We start from the raw sequence: 24,333 nt of genomic DNA on the forward strand, positions 1-24,333 counted from the left end.
AGTCTCTCCTCCGGTGGGAGCCAGCTCTGTCTGTGGCGACCCTTCTCTATGGCCAGGCTGTGTTCACTCAGTCTGTATGTTGTCAATATTTTTCTCAGTTTAGGGCATTTTATTGTTCTCAGGTAATTTGCCAGTGTGAATTCTCTTTTTAGGGTCAGATAGCATTGTACTTTACTTTGTGTTTTGGTGGTTTCTTTCCAGTATTCGATATATTTTTCTTTCTGCTTGTTGCTAATGTGGTGTGGTCTGCTTGAGCTGGCGCTGCTGTCCTGAGGCTGCTGGGCACTGGTGACTGCAGAGAGCCTCAGGACCAGCTGGCTGAGGGAACTCTTCTCTGGCTTCAGCTCCTGCAAGGTTAGGGCTTTGTGATGATATGTCTGGGGGTTAACTGATTTTAAGTGATTGTAAAATTTAATTGATCTTTTTTGTATTTTGAGTAAGAGGGGGTATTGGCCGAGCTCTGCTCTGCACAGGTTATTGGGTGTTTTTCTCTGCACCTGTAGGATGCTCTTACAGAACTCGGTATGGAAAGATTCTATGACTGTTTTGTCCCATTTGTCAAATTCATTATTAAGTTTTGGCCCCCAAATTTCACTACCATATAGAATTATTGGTTCTAGTACAAATTGGAAAATTTTTAGCCAGATTTCAATTGGAATATAGATTTTAATGTTTCTTTTTATTGCATAGAAAGCCCTCCTTGCTTTGTCCCTCAGATCTTTCACAGCCATGTTGAGGTTCCCTGTGTATGTAATGTTGAGGCCGAGGTAAGTGTAGTTTTTTGTGTGTTGTAATTTAGTGGTGTCTAGATAGAAATTGTGTGTAACCTGATTTCTGTATTGTTTCTGAAAGATCATTATCTTAGTCTTCGCTGTGTTTACTGTCAGGGCCCAGGTCTGGCAGAATCTCTGCAAGAGGTTAAGGTGCTGCTGCAAGCCTTCTTTAGTAGGTGAGAGCAACACCAAGTCGTCTGCATACAGCAGAGCTCTGATCTCGGTGTTGTTCAGGGTGAGGCCAGGTGCCGTGGAACTCTCTAACTGGTTTGCTAATTCATTGATATATAGATTGAAGAGAATTGAACTGAGATTGCACCCCTGCTTCACTCCCCGGCCCTGGGAGAAGAACGCTGTTTGTTTGTTTCCAATCTTTACGGCACATTCACTTTTTGTATACATGTTCTTAATCAAATCATATGTTTTTCCTCCAATGCCACTTTCGAGTAGTCTACAGAAGAGGCCTTCGTGCCAGATGGAATCAAAGGCTTTTTGGAAGTCAACAAAACAGGCATATACCTTTCTTTTCTTAATGTTTAATTCTTGATCAATTAGAGTCTGGAGTGTAAATATATGGTCCGTTGTGCGGCAATTTGGCAAAAAACCAATTTGGCATTTATGTAGAATATTGTGGTCATCAAGCAAGTTGACAAGTCGTTTATTAACGATGTTGCAGAATATTTTTCCCAGGTTACTGAATATACATATTCCTCTGTAGTTATTTGGGTCATATTTATCTCCGGATTTATGAATTGGGGTTATTAAGCCTTTGCTCCAGATGTCTGGAAAAGTTCCAGTTGATAAAATTGTATTGAATAGTTTTAGTATAGCCAATCTGATTTTATGATCCGAGTATTTGATCATTTCGTTGAGGATTCCATCTACACCACAAGCCTTTTTTCCTTTCAGGGACTGGATGACCTCTGCTAACTCTTGTTCTGTGACAGGGTAATCTAGAGGGTTTTGGTTGTTTTTTATCACCGCCTCCAGAGTTTTCAATTTTGTGAGTATCTTGTACTGATCATTATTTTTTTGTAATAGTACTGTATAAATCACTAAAGTGATTAATCCAAGTATTTCCATCTTGAATGGCCAATTCATCCTGCTGGGTTTTGTTTAGGTTGTTCCATTTCTCCCAGAACTGGTTGGACTCTAAAGATTCCTCAATTTCACAGAGTTGCTTTTTGTTGTGTTGTTCTTTTTTAGTTTTTAGGGTGTACTTGTATTGTTTCAGAGTGGCCTCATATTTACAGCGTATATTGTGGTTATCTGGGTCCCTATGCTTTTCATTAGATAATTTCCTTAAAGTTTTCCTTAGGTTTTTGCATTCAGTGTCAAACCATTTGTTACTGTTCATTTGTTGAAGTTTTGGTTTGGGGGCTTTCAAATTAGACAATGAAGCCAAATGATGAAATATTGAATTGATTTTGTCCACAGCTGAATTTACACCAGAACTATTCTGGGGAAATGTTTCATTTATAAATAAATGAGTTAAATCATATATGTTTTGATTTTCCAGTGCCTTTTGGTACGCGCCCACGCTGTTTGGGGTCCATCTGTATGAGTATGTGCTGTTGAACAGTTCACAGGCATTGGGGGCTCTAGACTTAGACTGGGCCCTTTGAAGATATAGTGTGATTTTGCTGTGGTCTGAGAGGGGTGTGAGGGGGCTGACTGTGAAAGCTCTGAGAGACACTGGATCTAGATCTGTAATGAAATAATCTACCACACTACTGCCAAGAGCTGAGCTGTAAGTGTTGCGACCCAGAGAGTCCCCTCGTAGCCTGCCGTTGACTATGTACAGACCCAGTGTACGGCATAGCTGTAAAAGCTGCACACCGCTTGTGTTGGTAAGCTTGTCAAAGCTCTTTCTAGAAGGACATTCAGGGAGGGGGAAGCAGGTGCCTCCAGGTAAGTGTTTGTCTCCCTGGGTGTTCATAGTGTCAGCTCTTTCCCCTGTTCGAGCGTTCAAGTCCCCACAGATTAATACATTTCCCATGCTTTTATAATGGTTAATTTCCTCCTCAAGAATAGAGAAGATATCTGGGTTGTAGTAGGGGGATTCTGATGGAGGTATATAGATGGCACATATGTAGACATGTTTCTCAGCACAAATCATCTGTTTGTTAAGTTTCAACCATATTAAAGATTCTTCTTTTTTAATTACTGTGATGGATTGGCTCAGTTCTGATTTACACCATATAATCATGCCTCCTGAATCTCTGCCTTGAGTTATTGTGGGGTTTTTTGTTGATGATATAATGATCTCAGTGTAGCCATGAGGACGACCAGTGGAAATATCTTCTCTGCACCATGTCTCTTGTAGAACTATGATGTCAGAGTCTTTTAACTCTCTATTAAAATCTGAGTTTCTGCTTTTTAAACCAAAAGCTGATGATCTCAGACCTTGAATGTTCCAACATGTTATTGTAAACGATTTCATCTCCAAGTGTAATCTGTTCAAAAATTAGACAAACACCTTATATCCTAACTAACACCTAATAGTAAACTAGATATTAAAACAATATAATAATAATAATACTAGTAACAAACGAGGAAAAAAAAAAAAATAAATAAATAAAAAAATAAAAAAAAAATAAAAGATAAATAAAAGGAAAATATTGTTGTAGGTAAATTAACAAAATATTAAACTTTGAGTGACATTTTATAATGTATCATGTGTGAGATATTGTTAAGAATTGTCCATTTAAAATGATATCTAATATGCTATACTATGAATTATTGATTTGTCTAAGAGGCCTCTGCTCTTCATCCTGACGGTATATGAGGCGAGAGCAGAGCAGGTTTAGCATGTGTAATATGTCTTTGAGTTCACCAGAGGGGGGTGGGGTTGTGGCTCTTCTCGCCGCTGTAGCGTAGCTCAGTCCAGTAGGCTGCTGCTCCTGTAGTCTTGGCTCTGCCGTTGGGATGAGGGGGGGTATAGGACCTCCAGGCTGGGGGGCTCTCTGGCTGGGTATCGGGGGCCAATGTTGTGTTGGCTGTGGGTTGTGATGTTGGTGATGTGGTGGGTTTGGTGGCCTGGCCGTCCTCTCTGATGGCCGGGGGTGGATGTATGGTGGAGGTCTGGATGGTCTGGATGGTCTTGAAGGTCTAGGAGGTCTGCGTGGGGTCTGTGTTGTGTGGTTACCCCTTGGAGTGGTAATAGGGCTCCTTCCAAGAGCAACATCCTTCAGGGTCCTAGCTAGGGTGGGGACTGCATTTCTGTGTAGGTGTATGTTATCATACAGGCAGTCCAGGTGGAGGGTCGGGTGGTGGGCTAAGAACACGTTGGGTTTGAGGGCACAGTCCCTGGAGAGGCTGATATTCACTCTGTGAATGGTGTGGGGGTGGAAGTCTCTCCTGTGCAGCAGCGTAGATATGACTATCTTGCTGGTAGGGAAATTTGTGGATGCTTGCTCAATGACTCTCCTAAGAGAGTCCGCCAGTCTGTCTTGCTGGGTCCTTAAGTCGTTGGTGCCTGTGTGAATGATGATGTGGCTAGGTGAGCCTAGCTCAGGTACTGTTAGCAGCTCCAGGGCTCTCCTGGTGTTGGGGCACCAGATCTTCTCCGTTCTGTGCCTTGGGAATAAGGTCTTTTCATTTAGGAATTTTCCATTAGAGTCCATGAGGAGGATAATGTCCGCCCTTCTGCCTGTGTGTGTTTGTTCATTCTCAGCTGTCGGGTCTGGATGTGGAGCTGTGGTGGTGGTTTCAGGTCTACAGCTCCTAACTGGAGTCTGGTTAGAGGCAGGACCTAGGACAGGTGCCGGGTTGTGACTAGTGTCTTGGCTTGGGATGTTTGTATGGAGGCAGCTCGTGAGAGGGAGGGAGTCCTGGAGGAAAGGGCTGCGTTTTCTTCCAGCAGGTGTAGTGGGAGTTTGGTTGGATGTGGTCTGGATCTGAGAGGTGGGCACAGGGGGTTGTGTGGGGTTCAGTCTGGCTTGTAGGCTGAGCCTGTCCTGTAGCTCTTCTCTCAGAGTAGCCAATTCAGTTCTGCAGTTGTCTCTGTCTTTCCTAAGTTCTTCCATCTCCTCACTGAGGTCATCCAGCTGTCTTCTCTGACGATCTAGTTCTTGTTGAAACTCTCTGAGCTGTGAGTTGACACTGTCCAGTTCTTTTTTGGCCTGGAAGTCACTGACGGTAGGTGTTGTAGGCTGCTGTTGGTCCAGCTGCTCTCTGATCTGTACCAGTTCTATCTCCAACTGGGAGAAGTGTTCTCTCATGATGTCCAGGGCCTCAGAGTGCTGTAGCAGGGGAGGATCGGTGTCATCGTCAGGCTGTGTGTCTGGAGGAGGGACAGAACAGGAGGCTTTGACTCCCAGGGTTGGTGCGATGCTTGCGAGGACCTCCTTCTCCTTCTCAGCTCTCAGTCTCATTGCAGGAAAGTCACACTCAAACTCTCTCAGGTCGCCTTGTATCATGGTAGTTCCATTTTTGAACAGGTTCACTGTTATTCTGGTGGTGTCAGAGTCATTTTCTTCCAGTACACTTATTTTCCATCCATTACAAATGCCTGCTCTCTTTATTGCTGGGTAGTGAGAGCTGAACACATTCAGCCAGGCATATGGTTCATCAGTCCAGAAGATTAAATTACAGGACCTTCCATCTTTGTAATGGTCCAGGAACAGGATTTCTGGTTTCTCTCGAAGTATTGTCTGTTTATATTTTCCTCTTGCAGTTTTGCTTTTGATAGCTGGGGGGTATTCAATGGTGTCAGCGTGTGTAGACATCATGAAACAGTTGTTGATCTTCAAACTTCTGTGTTCCTTGTTTAACAGCACAACTGCCACTACTGATGTTATTGATGCCGTTGCTAGGTAACCACAGTCCAATGTTAGCTTGTTAGCTATTAGTTTTTTTTTTGTTTTTTTTTTCAGTTGGAACTTGTTTTATAGTAATAAATGCAAAAACTTATTAAAACTTATTAATGTCAGTGTCCAGTTACTTGCTGTTACTTGCTTGAGTCCCTCTATCTTCTTCTTCTGGTTTGTTTTTGTTTTCTCTTTGTTTTCTCTTTGTTTCTTTTCAGCTTGATGCTCTGTTTCTGAGCTCCTTCTTCCAACTGTATATTTTTTTTCCTTCTGTCTTTTTCTTTCTCCTTCTTTTTCCTCTTTTTCTCTCCTCTGGTGTGTTGTGGTCACTTCTCTTACATTTTCCTCATAAAAATCGGTGTTTATCTAATTTTTGGACCGAAAACAAGCATTTTGTCTAGCAGCACGTCTTAAACATGACTTCTCATGTGTGTCGCCGTGACAACTCTCTCTCTCTCTCTCTCTCTCTCTCTCTCTCTCTCTCTCTTTCTATGTCTCTCTTTTATTTTTCATTATTAAGATTTTATAATTATTGCAAAGGCAAAACGGACTCGTGCCATATTTTTTTATGAATTAATTAAATTTAATCCAAATGATCGTGCACCACACATGTTCCATCAGACAATGTCACGTGTGAAACTCGTTTGTGAAGACATACAGGCAGCACAATTATTCAGTAAGGCTTGAATTATGACATGTTCCCTTGTAAATGAGGCATTTCACTATGTTTTGAATTCACATGCTTTTTTCAAGGTCTTTAGTTTACCTTTTTGGTCTGCTGCTTTGTCTCTTTATAAATGCAGAAAATTACTGAGGGCAAAGCCATTTAAAATACATACCATTGCCTTTATTGAAAATGTAATTTCTTTAATATTCCCCATTAAACCAAAAGGTTGTTCTTTTACTAAGTCTGTTTCAATATGGTATATAGTAATGATCAAATATATGTAATATATAATATATATAGAATATAGAAGTGCAGTGCTTTCAGTGGATTGTTGTTTAACTGAAAATATTGTTAAAATTAGAAAATTTTGAGATGTTAAACTTATGTAATCTAAGGCATTTTACATTTCGACAACAGCTGTTTACATAAAAAATGTGTTAAATTCAATATGGCAATATTTCTGCATATTTTTGGCATGTTAAAATTACTGTAGATGTTAAAAAGTCTGAATTATGTGTGTATGTTAATCAAACATATTCTGGCATTATCTGGAGCATTGATGGATAAGATGGTAACAAACTAAATCGCGTTCTAGGGATTTAATTTTAGAGTCCATTTTTGTTTTGACATCTCGAGAGATAAAAAAAAAAAAAAGCAACTGATCCAACAGTTGAATGACCATCATTTTGTTCAAGGCTCCTCCCTGTTGAAAACAACAAGCTCCAAAAATACACAAACACAAAAAAACCTCTTCTAAACCCGTCTGACATCTCGGCTACAAAACCTCCGACTGAAACAGTGACAATGAGGATGGAAACTAAAGTGTTCATCTGTGCTTTGTGTGTCTGTTTGGTAGCAGTTCTAGGGGATGAGGTATGTCAAAATAGTTATTAGTATATTTTTTGCAATATTTATTGCAATTATTAAAAATCAGTCACTAACATAGTGAATATATGTTTTCCTGTTCTGAGATTTCTGTATATTTATAATTATTGATAAATGGCTGACAAATAAAATAAGTAACTGATCAGTAATATGTTTGTCATTAAGCCTATGTACATTGTACCATGCAGAACTGGTTTAGCTCTATATATAACTTTTATAGTTGTTATTGTATCAAAAGCCATTATTTCATTATTTTATTATTATTACTGTTTGATTACTATCACTACAAGTGTTGTTTTTAATAATACTTTCTGATTTTTACACAGACACCAAAGATTAGTCCAAAGATATTTCTGACATACATACCCTCAGAGGTAATTAGCTGCCTTCAAGAGTCTAAACACAAAACCAATAACCCTTTTGTGTTCAAGACACAGTATTTATAAATGCAGTTTGAAATGACAAAAGTATGAACATCCCCAAAAATTATTTTGTGTTAATTCATGATGGAGACATCGTAACATTTATTCATATACATGCTAGCATACCATAGCTGCTGTTTAAGAGAATAAACCACAGTTACTGTCTCATTGATATCTACAGACAAATCCTGTCAATGGAAGTAATTCTGAGCAGGTAAGTGCCATTTTTGCATCAAACAGAGTAATATTGGAACCACAGTTATATTATATCATGCTGTAAATCTCACCTCTAGTAAGATAAAGAGCTTTAAAAGCTTTCAGATTAAATTTCAATTATATTATTATATATGTATGTATATATGTCCTGACTCTTTTCCACAGATGACAAACCACACTTTAAATGCAAATATAACACAAGAAAGTATTTTGGAAACAACCGTTGCACCGAACCTTGCAGAGGTACCCTTCAGTGCCTTCATTTCTCATGAAAAATAAAAATTAACTCCTCATAAATCTATACAGAATACGTTTTTATCTAGGGTTTGTAGTTTATTAGGAAAAGTGATATATGAAGTTTTTCATTTATTCACACTCCTGTTGTTCCCAATCATATACTGTTATTATTTTTTGCATTGAACACAAAAGGAGGTACAGTAGTTTGATGTCTATATTCATTCAACCACATACCTCTTCTGGAAAAAAAAATGACATGAGGGTAAATAAATGATAACAAGGCTAACTATTACTTTAGATGTGATGTATGTGTGTTAGAGCCATAACTGCTTGTTGTTTGTTTAATAAAACAGGCGAGGGCCTTCTTGTGTGCAGCTTTTAGTAAAATAACGTAAACCAAGCAGGGCTCTCTGTCTGCTGTCTGTCAGCCATTAGATGGAGTAATGAGGTCTTGGGTTTTTCTTCTTTGCTCAATTATCTCACCTCAGTAAATCTTAGTGAGGTTTTAAGTCCATTATGTATGTATGTATGAATTGGAACATTTTTCTTTGACCAGAATGATGTGAAACAAAATGACAAACAAGTCTGAGACACAACTCAATGGTTAGAAACACCCTGAAGACAATTTATGGTAAGTTTCATGTGGTTCAAATAATAAAACAAACAAAATTGCATTGTCATTTGTGATAAGTTGTCCAACCCTTTTTCTTCTCAGATTAAAGAGAAGTAAAGAAAAGAGAACTGGAAAACATTCAACAATCATGAAATTACCTGCTTTAATGTCTGTTGAACAAATTATCTTTGTAGTTAATTACCAAATTACCTTTGTACTGAATATTGTCATAATGTGTTATGCTAGACGGTGAATGATAAAACATTGAGAGTAAGCCATTTTTATAGTACAGTATATCAAAAGTTGATAATTGCATTATTAAAGTTAAAGGGTTAAATAACGATTTTATTAGACTATGTATGCTAATCAAAAGTGTAATTTTCATTATTTGGTGATAATGTCAAACTAATTTAATTAAACTGTCCACTGGGGAAGTTGCTGGGTCTCATACAAACTGTGATGATCCGCTGATTATATGTTCTCATAAGTAATAAAAACATGTAGTAGCCAACAAGCCTACAAAACTACTGAAAATGTAGGCCTATTTCTTCTCACATTCATGTGTTTGTATTTCCTGTCAAATTCATTTATTTTAAGTAATTTAGTACTTTAAATGACTGTATTTTCCAAATGTATATTCCATATGTTAGTTAAAAAAATGATTTGCACCTGTATGGTGTGTATGGTTATGGTTAAGATTGGATAACCAGACCAATCCAGCAGACATATTTCAGGGATTATTTTAACATGCCCCTAATCTAATTTGACTTGAGACAGAGGAGACTAACAATTGCCTGACTAATCCTTGTTTTTATTTTTATATATTTATTGTGTATTTTCAGTTTGAAACTTTCTGTTCTATGTATTAGAGTTAATTTTGTGTATGCGTGACAAATCTGCAATGTCACTCTGGACATGTTGGCTGACTGTTAGAAGAAGCGAAGCAAACACTGGACCACAACTTGCCCCTCAGGCCCTGGGCTGTCATTCAGGCACACACACACACACACACAAAGAGAAAGGAGAGAGGGGGTCCTGACGTGTTCCCAGGCCCCAGTATCTCTGCACCTCTCAGCAGCATGTAATGAGCTTAACCACACAGCTTCAGTGCAAAGGGGTCAATCGCTCGGATTATCACACTCGACTTTCACATCATAATGCTCCACACCTCTCTGTTTTTATGCATATAAATCTACATACATATAAATCTTTCCCTTAATATTATATGTTGTCATATATTTTCTCTTGTGTGGTCTAATTCTAACTAAAAATAGGGGAGTACATCAATTAGATTCTGAAATACATAAATTAGAAAATAATTTTCCGTTTGTTTTCCATTGATGACAACCTTATTGAGGTTTAGATTGAGGATGTCAAAGCATGTGTGTGTCCTCATTTCTCCTTATTTCCAGGCTGAATATGAAAGCATCTTTTAATGGTGTGTTCCTCAAGCCTTAGGGTGAAAAGACACTGTCTCTGAGAATGGATGATCCATGCTCCATTTGAGCAGCAAAAGTACCTGTTTACTCCATTCACCTACTTCAGCATGAATATATATTCTCTTCAGACATACAGTTTAAAGTAAAATGTAAAAAATGTTTAGCACTGATCAAATCTTTTTACATCTTTTTCAAATCCATGGCCATAGACAGCATGTAGCTTACTAAATCAAGATCCCAAAAGTTTCAGAGGCTTATCCTGAAATAGCCATCTTGTGACAAGCAGATTTATAAGTAATATTTGTCACTCAAACTAATCTAACTTAAGTCAATCCATAATGATGTTTGGGAAGGTTTTTTTCCCACCACAAGCAGTATTGATTATTCTAAAAAAGGCCTAATGAATGTCAAGTAAACCACCTGCCTTGTGCTCTATAAAACTTGGGATGGAGGTTATCAATGTTTCTGAACCTGGGTCAATAAGGTATGTAATCATTATTAATAACTACACTCAGAACAGTTTGACTAATGTATGACCTGTTATTATATATTAAATCATATTGTGCCATCAAACCTTTTTTTTTTATTAATATGAGTGGATCTGATTTGACTCAGGTGGTGACATGTTATCGGCACTTGTCCTCCTGTGTTGGTGGATGCACAGACAACTCCAGCCTACGACGTGATCTTCGGCAAACACGAGAGCGAGCCCAGACACTAGCGCTGTCCTGCAGAAACCACCGGACAGCTCGACTGAGGGATAAAACCCTAGCGGAAGCTGAGAGGAAGGAAACAGGGCTGCTGTGGGTGGCATTCTCCTCTTGTCTGGAGCTTTTGCATGCAGACATGTGCAAGGTTTTCACCATGGTCAAGCACTTTTCCCTTGCCAATAACAGTGTCATGTTGCAAACAGGCATACAGGGTAAGAGTGCATAACTCTAGCAGTTTCATATCAGATTTAAGACTACTGACAAACTTGTGTATATTCCTCAAACATGTGAATGTACAGGTGATGTCAGATTTACAAAATTTCAGCAAAATTTGCCATGGAAAACCATTGACAGATGTCCATTGTTCACAGTCTTTACAGTGCCTTACAGCTTTTTAAAACTATGTTATGTATTTTTTTTTCTACTCAAAGGTTTTTTGTTTTGTTTTTTTTCGGAAAGGGATTTAGTCAGCTGAACAATCAATATGTTGTTAAACAACAGTAGAATCCATTGAAAGCACTGTACTTCATTCCCTTTAAACATTAAATATGGAGAAACCCTTAAGGTATTTTGGACTGACTGGTTTGCACAGAGTAACAGTAAATGTGACCGCTTCTTAGCTGTCACAGCCCTGATACATGTATTTGCTTGAGCAGGGGGGACAACAGAGGTGGCAGCACGTGCTCTGAGTCTGCCTGACCTGCAGGAGGCAGGTGACGGGTCCCAGACGTCCAGCGTGGAGGGTCAGGAGCACAGTCAGCTGGAGCAGGAGATAGCACAGGTGGACCGTACGCTGGAGGACATGGAGCAGAAGGTCAATGTGCTGCGCTGGACAGTGGAGGCGCTGGGTCCTCAGTATGCTGACCCCGTCAGCACTGACAGCGCTTCGCTAGCACTGCTGTCCATTGACGAAGAGGCCGCTCGGGGCTTTAGCAGTCACAGCCAAATGTTAGCAGTAATGATGCTGTGCAGTGTGGCAATCTTTGCCATGGTGCTATCAGTGTGTGTGGTGTTCCTGGTCTGAAGTCTAATCTTCACTTGTGCAGGCTTTTTCTTTTCCAGAGGTCTTTTCAGTTGTGTGCAGTCAAACATCAACAGTCTGTGTACTTATTAACTATGTAACAGTTCCTTGCTGTTGATCTTAACAGAGCCTGTGAGTCCTTTTTACATATAAAAAAAACTGCCATTAATTTGGGTGCGTGATCTTTCATAGCAAAAGAGAGATGAATGAATTCAAGCAAAGTAGAAAAATCTGATTTAATTTCTGATTTATTGATGTACTTCAGTATGCTGTCTATAAACATAAGTGTGCTGTTCATAAGCTGGTTTATCATGTTGTACCTTCAGAAGTCATCATTTGTTTTAGTTTTTGACTAGGCCTATAGCAAATACAGTGTCAACACTCACACAAAATTTAATCCATTAACAATTGCCTAGCAAGTCTGTACTGTCTTCTCATTTCACCACCAACAGAAATGCATTGGGCATTAATGTGTTATCCATGTTTTTATCTATTGTGTCTAATTATTTAGTTTACATCAAACCCAGAACAATAGCCAGAAACTATAGAACTGTTTGTTTTAAAATGTTAGTCATAGTTAACTGGCATTAATACTCAGTCACTAATAATACACCAGAGGTTAATTGATAATAAAATATAAGTAAGAAAAAGTTTAATTGCATAATTAAAATTAAACTGTTACAACCAGTTTACTGAATGCGTTGTAAGATCTGTCAGGTAACATCAGAATGATTTTTAGTCAGTCTCTGTTTCTCATGTTTATTGGTAGAAAGTTGTAATATCACATACACACAATCAGGGTATTACGCTTTAGAGGTGTTACGTTTCGGAAACTGTTTCAACAATATGTCGTTTGTTTGACCTCCTGAGGTTGACAATAAACATGTTCTGAAGCACCTCTCTTCACTTACTAATTGTGGAACAATAAAAATAATAATTTTTAATCATTTGAGGCACTATTTTGTACTTCTAAAATGCCTGTCTACAACTTAGCTAAACTAATAGACAGTAAAAGAAATGGACACAGCGACCCCATTGGAACTCAATTGAGACAAGTGAAGCCCATTTTTAGCATAGAAGATAAACTTAATGACGTACTTACGTTCAGAACGTACGTACGTTTTGTATTGAACACCATCATGTGTACGTGAAACGTCATTGTTTACGCGCTCTGTTCCAGGAAGTTTGACAGAGGTGGCTCTGCATTCTGTCACAGAGGAACTAGAACAGTCTGGAAACCTTTATAGTGTTTTTTTTTTTTTACTATATCACACAAATGTGTTACAGTTTCGGTTGTATACAATTCTCCTGGATTATTTCAGGAAGTTAAGAAGCTTTGCTGTATGTAATGACTTTAGGGGACGGACACAGACAGAGGAGAAAAGCAAGATCATGCGGTCACATCAGGTCCCCCGCCGCGATCCCGCAACATTATAAAGTCCTCTAACGTTACATATTGTGTATTTATTTTCAGCAGAATGAGGTCTGCAGATAGCAGACATCTAATCTCAGCGATTAGATATGTATTTAACGGAAGAAGGACTAATTATTTAAGGTTTGACACGGAGTTCTTCTTCCGGCACTTGAGAGGTTCACGCATGTTGGTCAGAGGTGTGTATATGCACATATCTCTGTTTTTGCTGTTAGAAGTGACACGGTTTGCGGATGTTCTGTTTGTTTACTAATAAGCAGTTCTCATTGATTTGCATATTCCACTCACTAATTGTTACCTATTGTCTTTATTTCAGATTTGAGTACCTCAGTTAAAACTCTACAGTATGACCTGAAGAAATCAGACATAACTAAGTCTGGCAATAGGAAGTTATTCTTTGACACTCATGCAATGGTTCAGCTGCTTGAGGAAAGCGGTAAGATTTCTTGTCTGTGTTTCTAAATGCTCTGGCTAATTCCTAATTCAGTGATTCTTCAAAATTTTGTGTGTCCTTTCAGGCTTCGTGACCCAGCAGGCAGAGGTCATTGTCAATATGATGGTAAATATCACAAATTCAAACATGGACGTTATGTACGGTGACATGGCTACCAAAACACAGCAGGTGAGATTTTCATTGTCCTTCCATGCTTTTCTGTGAACCAGAGCTCTCATGAAGTTTTAACTTTCCACTTTTGATGTATCATTTTTTGTGTAAATGATTACCAAAGTTGATTATGGTGTGATGTTATTAATGGACACATTAAAAAATGTCTCTGTTGTTGTCTGTTCAACTTCTCTCATAGCAGAGCCCAGGTCAAGAAGGTCAGTTGCTCTACTTAACTGGTTTAATTTTTACAGGAAATCATGTTACAGAAAGTCATGTCTCATATTGCTGCTGTAAAAAAGGACATGATCATTCTGGAGAAGAGTGAATTCTCAGCATTACTAGCAGAGAATGAGGTGAGGTTGTGTCGTGTGATCCATTGTCATCATCAGTCACCCCATTGTTATACTTTAAAATCATTTTTCTGTATTCAGTGTGATTAAACACTACTGTTTAAAGGTTTAGGGTCAGTAAGATGCTTTAGTTTTTTAAAGAGGTCTCATGCACACAAAGGCTGCATTTATTTGATCAAAAATAGATATATTTTTACTATTTAAAAAAAAAAAAAATCTAATTCTTGGGTTTGCAAAGATGAATTTTCAGCAGCAATTAATCCAGTCCAATTATTTTACAGAAAATCAAGGTTGAGCTGTCACAGCTAAGAATACAACTCACTGTAAGTAAATTAAAAAATATTTTTTTAATGAAAAATATATTTTTCTTTGCTATTCAGAGCTTGCCAAAGAGGCATACATAACCCTTATACATAAGCCTTTACTGTGTACAATAGTCATTGTAATTTTCCATTTTGCTTTGTGCTGCAGGATGTGATAAACAAAAGGCGTGCAGATGCCATTTTGGACTTGAATGTAGAAAAAAGCCGCGTGAAGGAGTTGGTAAGTACAGTGAAATAATGACTCACTGGAAGAACAGGTTTGGAAGCTTCACCGTCTCTGAAATCCAAAGATTTGTTGGTTATTTGAGTTGTTGCTGGCAATAGAGATGCTTTAATAGAGATGTTTGCTCTTGGTACAGACAGTCGACTTTGACAGAAAGCTCATAGGGACCAGGAATGAAATGATGGAAATGGTGAGACACGCTAGTGTTTAGGACAATAATGTCGTCTTGATCTTTTGTATGAAATGTTTTAACCTGGATAGTCTTTCTTAGCATTCTGAGCAGGATCGTCACATGACACAGACTAACATGAAAATCGACACAGAAGTGGCGGGCCTGAAGACTTTGCTGGAGTCACATAAACTGGATACCATCAAATATCTGGCAGGTAAAAAAAAAAAAAAAAAAAAGTTATATTTTTTGGAATATTTTGTTAATTTCACTTGTTTGCACACTTGAATTATCAGCAACTTAAAATCATATTTCGGTATATTGCGATTTTTCCACCACTGGTCTTAGTAAAGATATTTTAGACACATGAATCTCCCTGTATTAATCATACAGATTCGGAAGTCAATATTAACTTTTATTGACAAATCAATTTATGAAGTCATTAAAAGAACAAGTTTGTAGGAGACTTCAGTATTCATTTTGATTCATGCTTTATTTTTGTAATTTTTCTAGGTTCAGTCTTCACGTGTCTCACCGTCATACTTGGATTCTATCGGCTATGGATGTAGACATCAGCAGACTTTGTTCTTCCTGAGAAAATGTGTCATCAGCCTCGGGTCACAAGAAGAGCTCCTGTAGGAGAAAATGTTGATTCCTGCATTATTGTATCAAGCTCTGTTAGGAAAAAACAAAGCACATTTACATACCTAGATAGTACCTATATACATAGTGCTACATCTTGTATTAGTTTATGATGTTCATGCTTATTAAAACCAGTGTCAACAGATGAATCAATCCCAAGAAAATACAGTACACAAATATGCCAAAGAAGGTGCAAGATATGTGATAAATCAAAGATTCTTGAAAAAAAATATACATAGCCATTTATTTTAAATACAGCTATTAACTTTGCATTTGTTTATGTTGTGCATCAGTCACATTTTTATGTGTGATGGAATGATGCCGATTAATTACCCTGCATGTTTAAGCAATAGTGTGAAGTGAAAGACAGCCAAGTATGGTGACCTTGCATTTAACCCATCCAAAGTGCACACACACACACACAGAGCAGTGGGCAGCCATTTATGCTGCGGTGTTCGGTTCGGTGTCTTGCTCAAGGGCACCTAAGTCGTGGTATTGCCGGCCCGAGACCCCACCCACTAACCTTAGGGTAAGGAATCATACTTTAACCACTAGGCCACGATTTCCCCTACAATAGTGCTGTTGTACTGAATATAGGCACAGCTGTGACGAAGCTCTGACAAACAGTTGTATGATGTCAATTAAAGTGCCTTGGGTTGTTCTGGTAATGGTTTAAGGAATATATTATTACATGTATTTGTCAAAATGATTACAATTCATGTTGAAAACTAAACGCACAAGATGTACAAAAAAAGTGTATATATTTTTATTGTAATATGGTCCTGATTCAATGTAAGTCACAGTTATTCTGATGAATAAAACATTAGTCTTGAATTATTGAGTTGTTTGTGCAGATTCTTCGTGAGGCTGTGTCAGTGTCTCTCCGGGACTCTAGAGGGCAGAATGATGAACGCGGGTCAGAGGCGCTGAACGATGAAGAAGAGCGTGCCGTGCTGCGAGACAGGGAGCTCACGTGGAAACTAATGTATTGTGTTTTTGTGTTGAGGTTTGTTGCGTTTGGTTGTAGTTAATTATAATATGTAATTTGCCTGCACGCATATTAAGTTATAAGATTGATTCATCCATCTGTCATCTAATTTTAGCTGCTTGTAGATACTCCGATAGCAACTGCCAGCTATAATGCATGTATAATGCATTCGAATGATCCTGTCGACTGCAGTTAAACAAATCTGGTCTTCAGGGTTGGAAGACATGGCAGTAGTGTATTAAAAATATTAATGTGTTTCACTTATAGGAAAGTCAGTGTTATAATCACAATGTAAAACCTGTCAATATTCCGGACATAAGATTGTGATTGTGGGGAAGGTGAATTGCTTTGCCATGTTTGGTCTCTCCTGTAGTATGAAGAATAGTCTTAACTCTGATTCTCTTCAGACCCAGAGTACTCCTGAGAGAAGATGACAGATGTTTTCAGCAGCAGCAGTGAGGCAGTGCTCCAGCGGACCATCAGTGTGTCCTTCATCACGAGGAGCAGTCATGTTGGGAATCTGTATCAGATAGATGAGACCTGCCAATTTATCACTAGTAATCAGTTCAAGAAGGCAAGACAACATCTTTAGACGTCTTCTGTCTTTTTTTTGTCACACCAAGTGTCAAACCGATCTATTTAGGGTGTCTGTTTTTATCACAGGTAGCCTTACAGTTTCCAGATGAACTCCTGCCTGATGCCGTCCGAGTCTCTGCCGAAATAGAGAAGGAAACCAAAGCCAAGACATTCATTTTAGGAGACACATCCTATGGAAGGTAAGAACTGTTTTCATGTACATTACACTACATTTTCAGAGATGTTTTTATCCAGAGTGACTCCGCTTCATTTTTGTGTGGCAGCACAAGCAGAACTCAGATTTCCGTCTATCTGTTTATTTTCTTTTCAGCTGTTGTGTGGATGAGGTAGCAGCAGAACATGTGAGAGCAGACTGCATAGTGCATTATGGGCCGTCTTGCCTCAGCCCATGCAGAAGACTACCGCTTTTGTATGTTTTTGGGAAGAGAACGATTGATGTCCAGCTGTGTGCCACAGCCTTTAAAGAGCTTTATCCTGACTGCCAAAGTCATGTGATCATACTGTATGATGTCACCTATACACATGCTATAGGTAATTGTTACTGTTTAGTCTATGCTAATGTTTAATAATGCTCATTTTCATGAACGTGTGCATGAAAGTTCATTTATCTCATCTCTTCTCAGGTGATCTCAGGACACTTTTGTGTGATATCTACCCCAATGTTGTGGTCTCCCTTCTAAAAACAGATCATTCTTGCGTTGCTGAGCTGAAACAGGACAGCTGTGTGGCCAGTGATCACATAGATTCACAGGATGATAGAGTCATTTTTAAATTTGGCAGACAGTTTAGTGTAAAAGCGGGGCAGAGTGTTGATAATTATGGTATGTTTTACATTGGCCAGGAAGGCCTGACTCTTACAAACTTCATGATGACCTGGAACCATTGTGCCTTCAGCTCATTCAATCCAGAAACACACAAAGGACGAGTGGAATCGGTTCAAATCAACAAGGCACTGATGAAACGCTATTATGCCATCGAGCGGGCCAAAGATGCCAGTGTGGTGGGCATTTTGGTGGGCACCCTGGGTGTCGCCAACTATCTGACCATCATAGAGCAGCTGAAAGACATTATTCACAAAGCAGGAAAGAAGAGCTATATGTTTGCTATGGGAAAGATCAATGTTCCCAAGCTTGCTAACTTCTTGGAAATTGATGTTTACGTGCTAGTTGCCTGTCCAGAGAACTCACTGCTGGATTCAAGTGAATTCTACAAACCTGTGGTGACTCCCTTTGAGATGGAGTTGGCATGCAATAAGCACAGAGAGTGGACTGGAGAATATGTGACAGACTTCAGAGATTTACTGCCTGGTATGTCAACAAGTCATTCTACAGAGCACTAGTACAGTATTGTGACATTGATATGGTGTCATTAAATATATTTCTACTAAGAATATAGCCTTGAATGATGTCACTGTGTGCATATGTTATTGTTCTAGGCATCTAACAGGAATCATATATTATAGGTGAAAGCAGTTATGTGGGCTTCCCTGAACCAGACCAGTCTGTCATGGAGGAAGAGACCACAGATGTCTCTCTAATCACAGGAGCTTTGCGAACATGTTCTACAACCTCATCAGAGATCATAAAGGGCACATCAGAGTCTTCTTCACTCGTCCCCAGAAATCAGACTCTCACTGTGGCCAATACAAACACAGCAGGTATAGAGTCTGAGGCCGTACTGAACTGTAGTTGCAGTAGTAATTCTTGAACTTAGTCACTTGAAATTGACAAGTTTGAGTCATGCAAATGCAGAAGGTAATCATGATCTTTTTGTTTTGTAGCATCGTTTTTGTCTGGCCGTAGTTGGCAGGGACTGGAGCCTAAACTGGGGCAGACGCCAGTGATGAAAGCTGTGGAAGGACAGAGAGGCATTGCTATAGCTTATGAGGAGGAGGGTGTGGGAAATAAAGATGCTTCAACACCTGTTCAAAAATCATAAAAGTCCTTTATTGTTGGAAATCATCAAAGGACTACTTCAACACTTGCAGCATATGAATTGCATCAATATATTGAAAAGTATGTAATTGTCTGTGATAATACAGAATATCTTTTGGGAACATGTTTTAATTGCATTGAAAAGGGTGAGTGTAAATCAAGGAAGGTAAATTCATATTTGTTAAGAATGTAAAGTTCTGTTGTGCTACCAATGGTAGCAAATTATAGAAAGAGAATAATGGAAAAATGTAAATTATTTCAAAAGTGATTTAATGTTTAATGTCAAACAGAATAAAACCCATTCTCCTGATTACAATATGACTTCACTATGTGAAATGTGTAACGACTACTGCACAACCATAGTGAGATAGTGAAGCAGCAAGTTCTGGCATGAATTTGACAATATTAATATCATATGATCAAATCAACACATTAGTTGTAACTGTTGGATGAAGGATTTAGTCACATTGCTGATCTCCGTTAAGTGCTTTAACAAAGGATGATGGGAATATGCCAGTCTTCCCGTTGCATTGACCCTCAAGCCACTCATCATTGACTGAAAATGAAACAAAAGTCAATAGAAATTCCTTAATAGTTCATACTGTATTTCATGCCAATATTAGTAAATTACAAGCATCACAGTTTCAATTCCTACCTTTGGAAAGAACAGTGATGATGTTTCCCTGTTGGAAATCCAGGTCTTCAGGGGTAGAAGAAGCATAAGAGTACAGTGCCACCACTTTCTCATGAGGCACACGTTTACCCTTTCAGACAGCAGTTTTGGGAAGTGCCAGAAAAGAAATTTTGCGGTTAAGTTACTGGTTAAGCTGAACTGCAGTATGTCTTATTACTATTTTCCAGTGTAGTGTACAGTAAGCTATAGTATGCCGTTATTTCAATCTGAGTGAGCGCAGATAAGTCAAGCTGTTGTATTTTACCTCAGTCATTGAACACCACAGCACAAGACGGTTATCCTTCACACTACTCCACACAGCCTCCATTTCAGAGTCCTCCAGATGCACTCTCTCATCAACACCTTCCTTGACATAACTGAAAAACACATTACACCTTTTTTTCTCTCCAGAAATGTTTTGATGTGGTGCTGGAAATATTATAATTGGTATAATTACCATAACGTTAATGTTGATGCAGGCAGCTTAAGTTTAGCGCTTATCGTCTGAAGAATGACGCCATATGATTGTCCATGTGCAATTCTGACTGCTATAGTGAACCGAAAATGCACTTTCACAATGCAGCCTGAGAAGTCCCTAATGTTATTAGTCTGTGAAAAATAAAGCAGAGCTTGAGATATAATCTTATTACTAATAATCATGATGCCATAAACAAAACGAGGCTGTATCTAATAAAAGTTGGCCTTTCAATATGTTATGTAAGCATTGTGTGATAGCTATGTTAGTTGATATCCATTTACTGTTAATAAACTGGTTATATCAAGAGTATGTAGGGAAAACTGAACCTCTGCATTCACAGTCTTCAGGCCTTCTGTACCCACTGGTCTGCTGGGTGGTGCTCTTCTTGGTGGAGCTGGTATATCATCATTTTCATTTAATGGTTCAATCTATAAGAGGTCACGTGTGATATTCCTTAATGTAGGACACAAGTAATTTAGCTAAAAATGCTAGGACATTATCGATTTAAAAATAAACCACTCAACTTGCATGGTTTACTTTATGTAACAAAAACAGTGTCGGCCCAGATCTGGCCCACATCTGGGTTGCATGGATTTCACACGGGCCAGAAGTGGGCCGGATCTGGGCCAACACTATATGTTGCTGTCTGGCTGTTTTATTGTGATCATGTTTCATGTTCATGTATCATGTTTGCTTATGCTAAACATAATTATGAATGCCTGACTTTCCCAGGTGCACTTGAATTCATAAAATTGGACCGTATGACAAATATTAAATTTGTTATTGTGTCCCTACTGGTGTTTGAAATACTGCATTAGTTGTTCAAAATGCAGCTACTGTACCTGCATTGGTTTTGATGTCATTGTAACAACATCCAAGGGTACAAGGAAGTTATAAGGTACAAGGCCCCGCTAGAAATAACAAGAGAACCAAAAAAATATAATAGGGCATTATTATTTGTCCCTTAAACACACAGTGATTACATTAGCATTGTACACTGGAATGTTCTCTTGACAGTGAACTTCAGCTCTCATGTGGATCTTTTTTTCTGTTCTCAATTTACTTTCCTTTATAATTTCCTTTTTAATCTACCAAAAATATACCTTCTCATTGAAAACAACAGATGCCCAGTTGTCAGCTCCTTTCTGAAGAACGAAGACAATGTTTCCAGGCAACACAGCCAGCTCCTCTTTGGTCTCAGGGTAAAACTCATAGAGAACAGTGTGTGGCTCACCTTCAAATACCCTGGTGATTATGACATTTACATTTGTGAAAAACAAGAGAACAAAAACTCCATCAATTGCAAACATATTTAAGCTTAGTTAGAAGTTAAGATGCATTAAATAGTTTTCCATGTCCATGACCCTAAACGTACCTTAGTACTTCTGGCACTTTTGGTGTAGATGGAACATTATCAACCTAACAATACACAAATTAAAGAAATGCCCTGTGGTCATTAAAGTTACAGTTTCGGGTATTTACACTCAATGTGTATCATTAACATTATCTTCAAACCTCTCCCCGTTATGCTTATTTTATGCTAACATTAACATATTAACAATTTCATTACTTACTTAACTTATTAACAACGCTACTTACTTGAGGCTGAAGTGGAGCAAACCCAGAAAACTCATCTGCAGGTACAACAGAAGACACAACCTATAAACAAAACATTAATCTTAATCAGTTTGTCTGATTTACTGGCCAAATAGAAAATGGATCTCTTCTGTAGCATTGCACACTGTACTGATGTGATAATGGGAATACCTTGGCTTTTCCAAGATAGTCCCTTTTCTCCAGCTCTGCCACATAGTGCTTATTGGGTTTGAACAGCAGCCCAGCTCGAATCTCTACCAAAGGAAAGAGCTTCTGCTTCTGAAAAGAGGAAATCACAGCATTAAGACACTCACCACATACAGTTTTTATGCAAACAACATACTGATTTGCACAATTCTCATCAGTGTGTGTAATATAACTTGAGTTTATTATCACTATTATTTTTTAGATTAGTGTATTCCTTTTTCAAGGGTATCCTTGTGCAACAATTTTAAAATGTCATATTAATTTTTAATTAAAATTCTTACAAAAACGTCACAAGAAGTAGAAAGATGACTAGTGACTAGTGTCTGAGTAAAAGTCATCGGTCTTGTGAATTGTGACCCTCCTGCAGCTTACACAACTTCCCATGAAACCTACCCAGAAACAGTATGCAACACCAGATTTCACCAATTTCAAATGAGGAAAACTGCAATATGTTACAAAACAACAGCAAATATAATATCATGCCCTCAGATGTTGTTACCTTGGATACTAATAATAATTTAAAATAGTTTTTAAACTAATAATTTTAAAATTGTTTTTTATATCACCGCAAAAACTGTGCAAATTATTCAAATGACTGATGTTTAAAATTGTAGGACTGATAATTATGTTATGTGGAAAACTTCTAGCAGTTACATACCAATATGGCATCCAGAGCTTGGTCAATATGGCTGAACTTGGCGTCTGCCTTCAAGTTTAGTGCAGTGAGAAGGTTCTCTTGAGCTTTCTCCCATTTTCCCAACTGAGCCTGTACTAGTCCTATGTTGTGCAGCACCTAAAATGCGTGAGAAAAAATGACCATATCAGAGAACGGACGGATACGACTGAAAAAGGCATCAAGTGGAATTAACTAATCACTCACACCACAACTATTAAGTATATTAGGTATACTATTAGATTTAACAAACAAAAACAAGATTCTGTGCACATCAAGTGTCCAATGTACGGCACATCTCTGGTCCTACCTCACAAGCATAAAGTTTATATCTCAACCCTAGAGGTTTGTAATCTATTAGTTGATTTCCTCGTAACTGCTTGAACGCCTGCTGGAAATCCAGAAGAGACTCTTCAAACCTGAAGATACAAATACGAACAGTGTCAATATATTTCTCCTGAAGAGACAGTTTGTGGTGTTTTGTAGTCTCCTCTAACACAGCATAAAATATTTTTTTTATTTAATGGCCTTACCTTTCCTTTTTGTAGAATGTTATTCCTCTCTGAAAAAACGCCGCAGCCAGATGCTCGTCTTTGCCAATACTTCTGTCAAATGCCTTCATATGTATAAGAGAAACACATTTCCCCATAAAGAGTGAAACCACTTTTACTTCCTTTTTACAGCCACAAGCTTTTTCTTTAAATGGCAAAAACAGTGTCAAATCATAATTCAAAGAGGATATAAGTCTAAAAATATCTTATTTAAACTGACTGTTTCTTTAGTAGCATAAAACAGAATCTGCCATGTAGCTAACTGTACCTTTTCAGCTTCATCTAACTCACTGTTGTTCAAATAAAGACAGCCAATGTTGAAGTAGATCTTGGAGCTTTTCTCCTCGATGTTGAGGAATATCCTGAGAGCAGAGGCTGGGTCTCTTTGCTCCACACAAGCCACGGCCTCGTCCCACTGACGGAGAGTGCTTACAAATGACATGCTCCCTCAGAGGACTATTGGCGATGAACAAATGAACACTGTTCTACTCTGTTGTGAGCCCAGTCTGAAACTTTTCTTAGAGGATAAGCCCAGCCCATGCTCTGAGAGAGAGGAAGTGATCAGCTTCATGACTTCTTTATTTCTCATTTCCTCACTTGCTAGTGGAGTAAGTTTCACTTTTTGGTGTTAGTAAGGCGTATTTATTAAAGGATTAAAAAAATACTAGTTGTTTATAGGTTGTGAAGCATATATTCGGATTCTCTTACAAAAGAAGTGCTGTGGTGTCATGATTGTATCAGGAGGTAAAAACCTTTTATGATGCCCTCATATATTTAATGTTACTAAATGATTACCAAATTAAATGTTCTTTGGTATTTACATGGCCCTTCAATGCCTGCAGAAAAAAAACCTTCAACCTAAAAATCAGGGTCCTAAATACCATATACAGGTATGTTTGTATTTACATCACTCTGATTAAGGCTCAAAAAGATAGTTGTATCAAAAAGATGTTTATATGCTCTTCAGCTACTGGAATGCCCTGTAGCATGCTTATCAGCATACTCAAAATAAAGACAAATCACATTATTTTCCTCCAGTTCTCTTGTGATGTTCACAATCACACATCATTCAGTTTAATTCAGTTTTATTCATTCT

The 24,333-nt window shown here is 38.3% G+C and overlaps 4 protein-coding genes and 1 long non-coding RNA gene across 7 annotated transcripts; 4 read left to right on the top strand and 1 right to left on the bottom strand.

Moving 5' to 3' along the window:
• Positions 1 to 7,456: 7,456 nt before the first annotated feature.
• LOC132123104 (uncharacterized) lies at positions 7,457 to 9,158 on the top strand. 2 transcript variants are annotated; one of them, XR_009426463.1, is made up of 5 exons: positions 7,457 to 7,510; positions 7,740 to 7,772; positions 7,940 to 8,017; positions 8,568 to 8,653; positions 8,739 to 9,158. It is a non-coding gene; the product is annotated as an uncharacterized LOC132123104 (long non-coding RNA). The 2 variants fall into 2 exon arrangements; XR_009426462.1 differs by having other exon boundaries at positions 8,568 to 8,642; positions 8,727 to 9,158.
• Positions 9,159 to 9,885: 727 nt separating this feature from the next.
• On the top strand, positions 9,886 to 11,963 carry rgs9bp (regulator of G protein signaling 9 binding protein). Its single transcript, XM_059533653.1, has 2 exons — positions 9,886 to 10,985; positions 11,430 to 11,963. The coding sequence occupies exons 1-2, from the start codon at positions 10,592 to 10,594 to the stop codon at positions 11,795 to 11,797; spliced, it is 762 nt and encodes a 253-aa protein (XP_059389636.1). The 5' UTR covers positions 9,886 to 10,591; the 3' UTR covers positions 11,798 to 11,963.
• A 1,296-nt stretch (positions 11,964 to 13,259) lies between these two features.
• mcur1 (mitochondrial calcium uniporter regulator 1) lies at positions 13,260 to 15,797 on the top strand. The gene is made up of 9 exons (XM_059533699.1): positions 13,260 to 13,405; positions 13,543 to 13,662; positions 13,745 to 13,848; positions 14,085 to 14,186; positions 14,465 to 14,506; positions 14,655 to 14,726; positions 14,866 to 14,919; positions 15,001 to 15,115; positions 15,412 to 15,797. Exons 1-9 carry the CDS (start codon positions 13,273 to 13,275, stop codon positions 15,465 to 15,467), a joined length of 798 nt encoding a protein of 265 aa, XP_059389682.1. The 5' UTR covers positions 13,260 to 13,272; the 3' UTR covers positions 15,468 to 15,797.
• A 603-nt stretch (positions 15,798 to 16,400) lies between these two features.
• Positions 16,401 to 19,367, top strand: dph2 (diphthamide biosynthesis 2). Of its 2 annotated transcripts, none has more exons than XM_059533665.1 (7): positions 16,401 to 16,546; positions 16,936 to 17,102; positions 17,192 to 17,304; positions 17,436 to 17,656; positions 17,749 to 18,432; positions 18,588 to 18,782; positions 18,906 to 19,367. In XM_059533665.1, exons 2-7 carry the CDS (start codon positions 16,959 to 16,961, stop codon positions 19,061 to 19,063), a joined length of 1,515 nt encoding a protein of 504 aa, XP_059389648.1. In that variant the 5' UTR covers positions 16,401 to 16,546; positions 16,936 to 16,958; the 3' UTR covers positions 19,064 to 19,367. The 2 variants fall into 2 exon arrangements, with proteins under 2 accessions (XP_059389648.1, XP_059389657.1); XM_059533674.1 differs by having other exon boundaries at positions 16,405 to 16,525.
• ncf2 (neutrophil cytosolic factor 2) lies at positions 19,050 to 23,764 on the bottom strand. Its single transcript, XM_059533687.1, has 14 exons — positions 23,506 to 23,764; positions 23,220 to 23,302; positions 22,997 to 23,105; positions 22,672 to 22,806; positions 21,978 to 22,085; positions 21,810 to 21,869; positions 21,586 to 21,629; positions 21,314 to 21,455; positions 21,053 to 21,121; positions 20,537 to 20,638; positions 20,190 to 20,341; positions 19,998 to 20,109; positions 19,715 to 19,823; positions 19,050 to 19,615 (listed from the first exon to the last, which is right to left on the bottom strand). The coding sequence occupies exons 1-14, from the start codon at positions 23,677 to 23,679 to the stop codon at positions 19,518 to 19,520; spliced, it is 1,497 nt and encodes a 498-aa protein (XP_059389670.1). The 5' UTR covers positions 23,680 to 23,764; the 3' UTR covers positions 19,050 to 19,517.
• Positions 23,765 to 24,333: the final 569 nt, after the last annotated feature.

The sequence above is a fragment of the Carassius carassius genome, chromosome 3 (genome assembly GCF_963082965.1).
Source record: "Carassius carassius chromosome 3, fCarCar2.1, whole genome shotgun sequence".
Classification (NCBI taxonomy): Eukaryota; Metazoa; Chordata; class Actinopteri; order Cypriniformes; family Cyprinidae; genus Carassius; species Carassius carassius.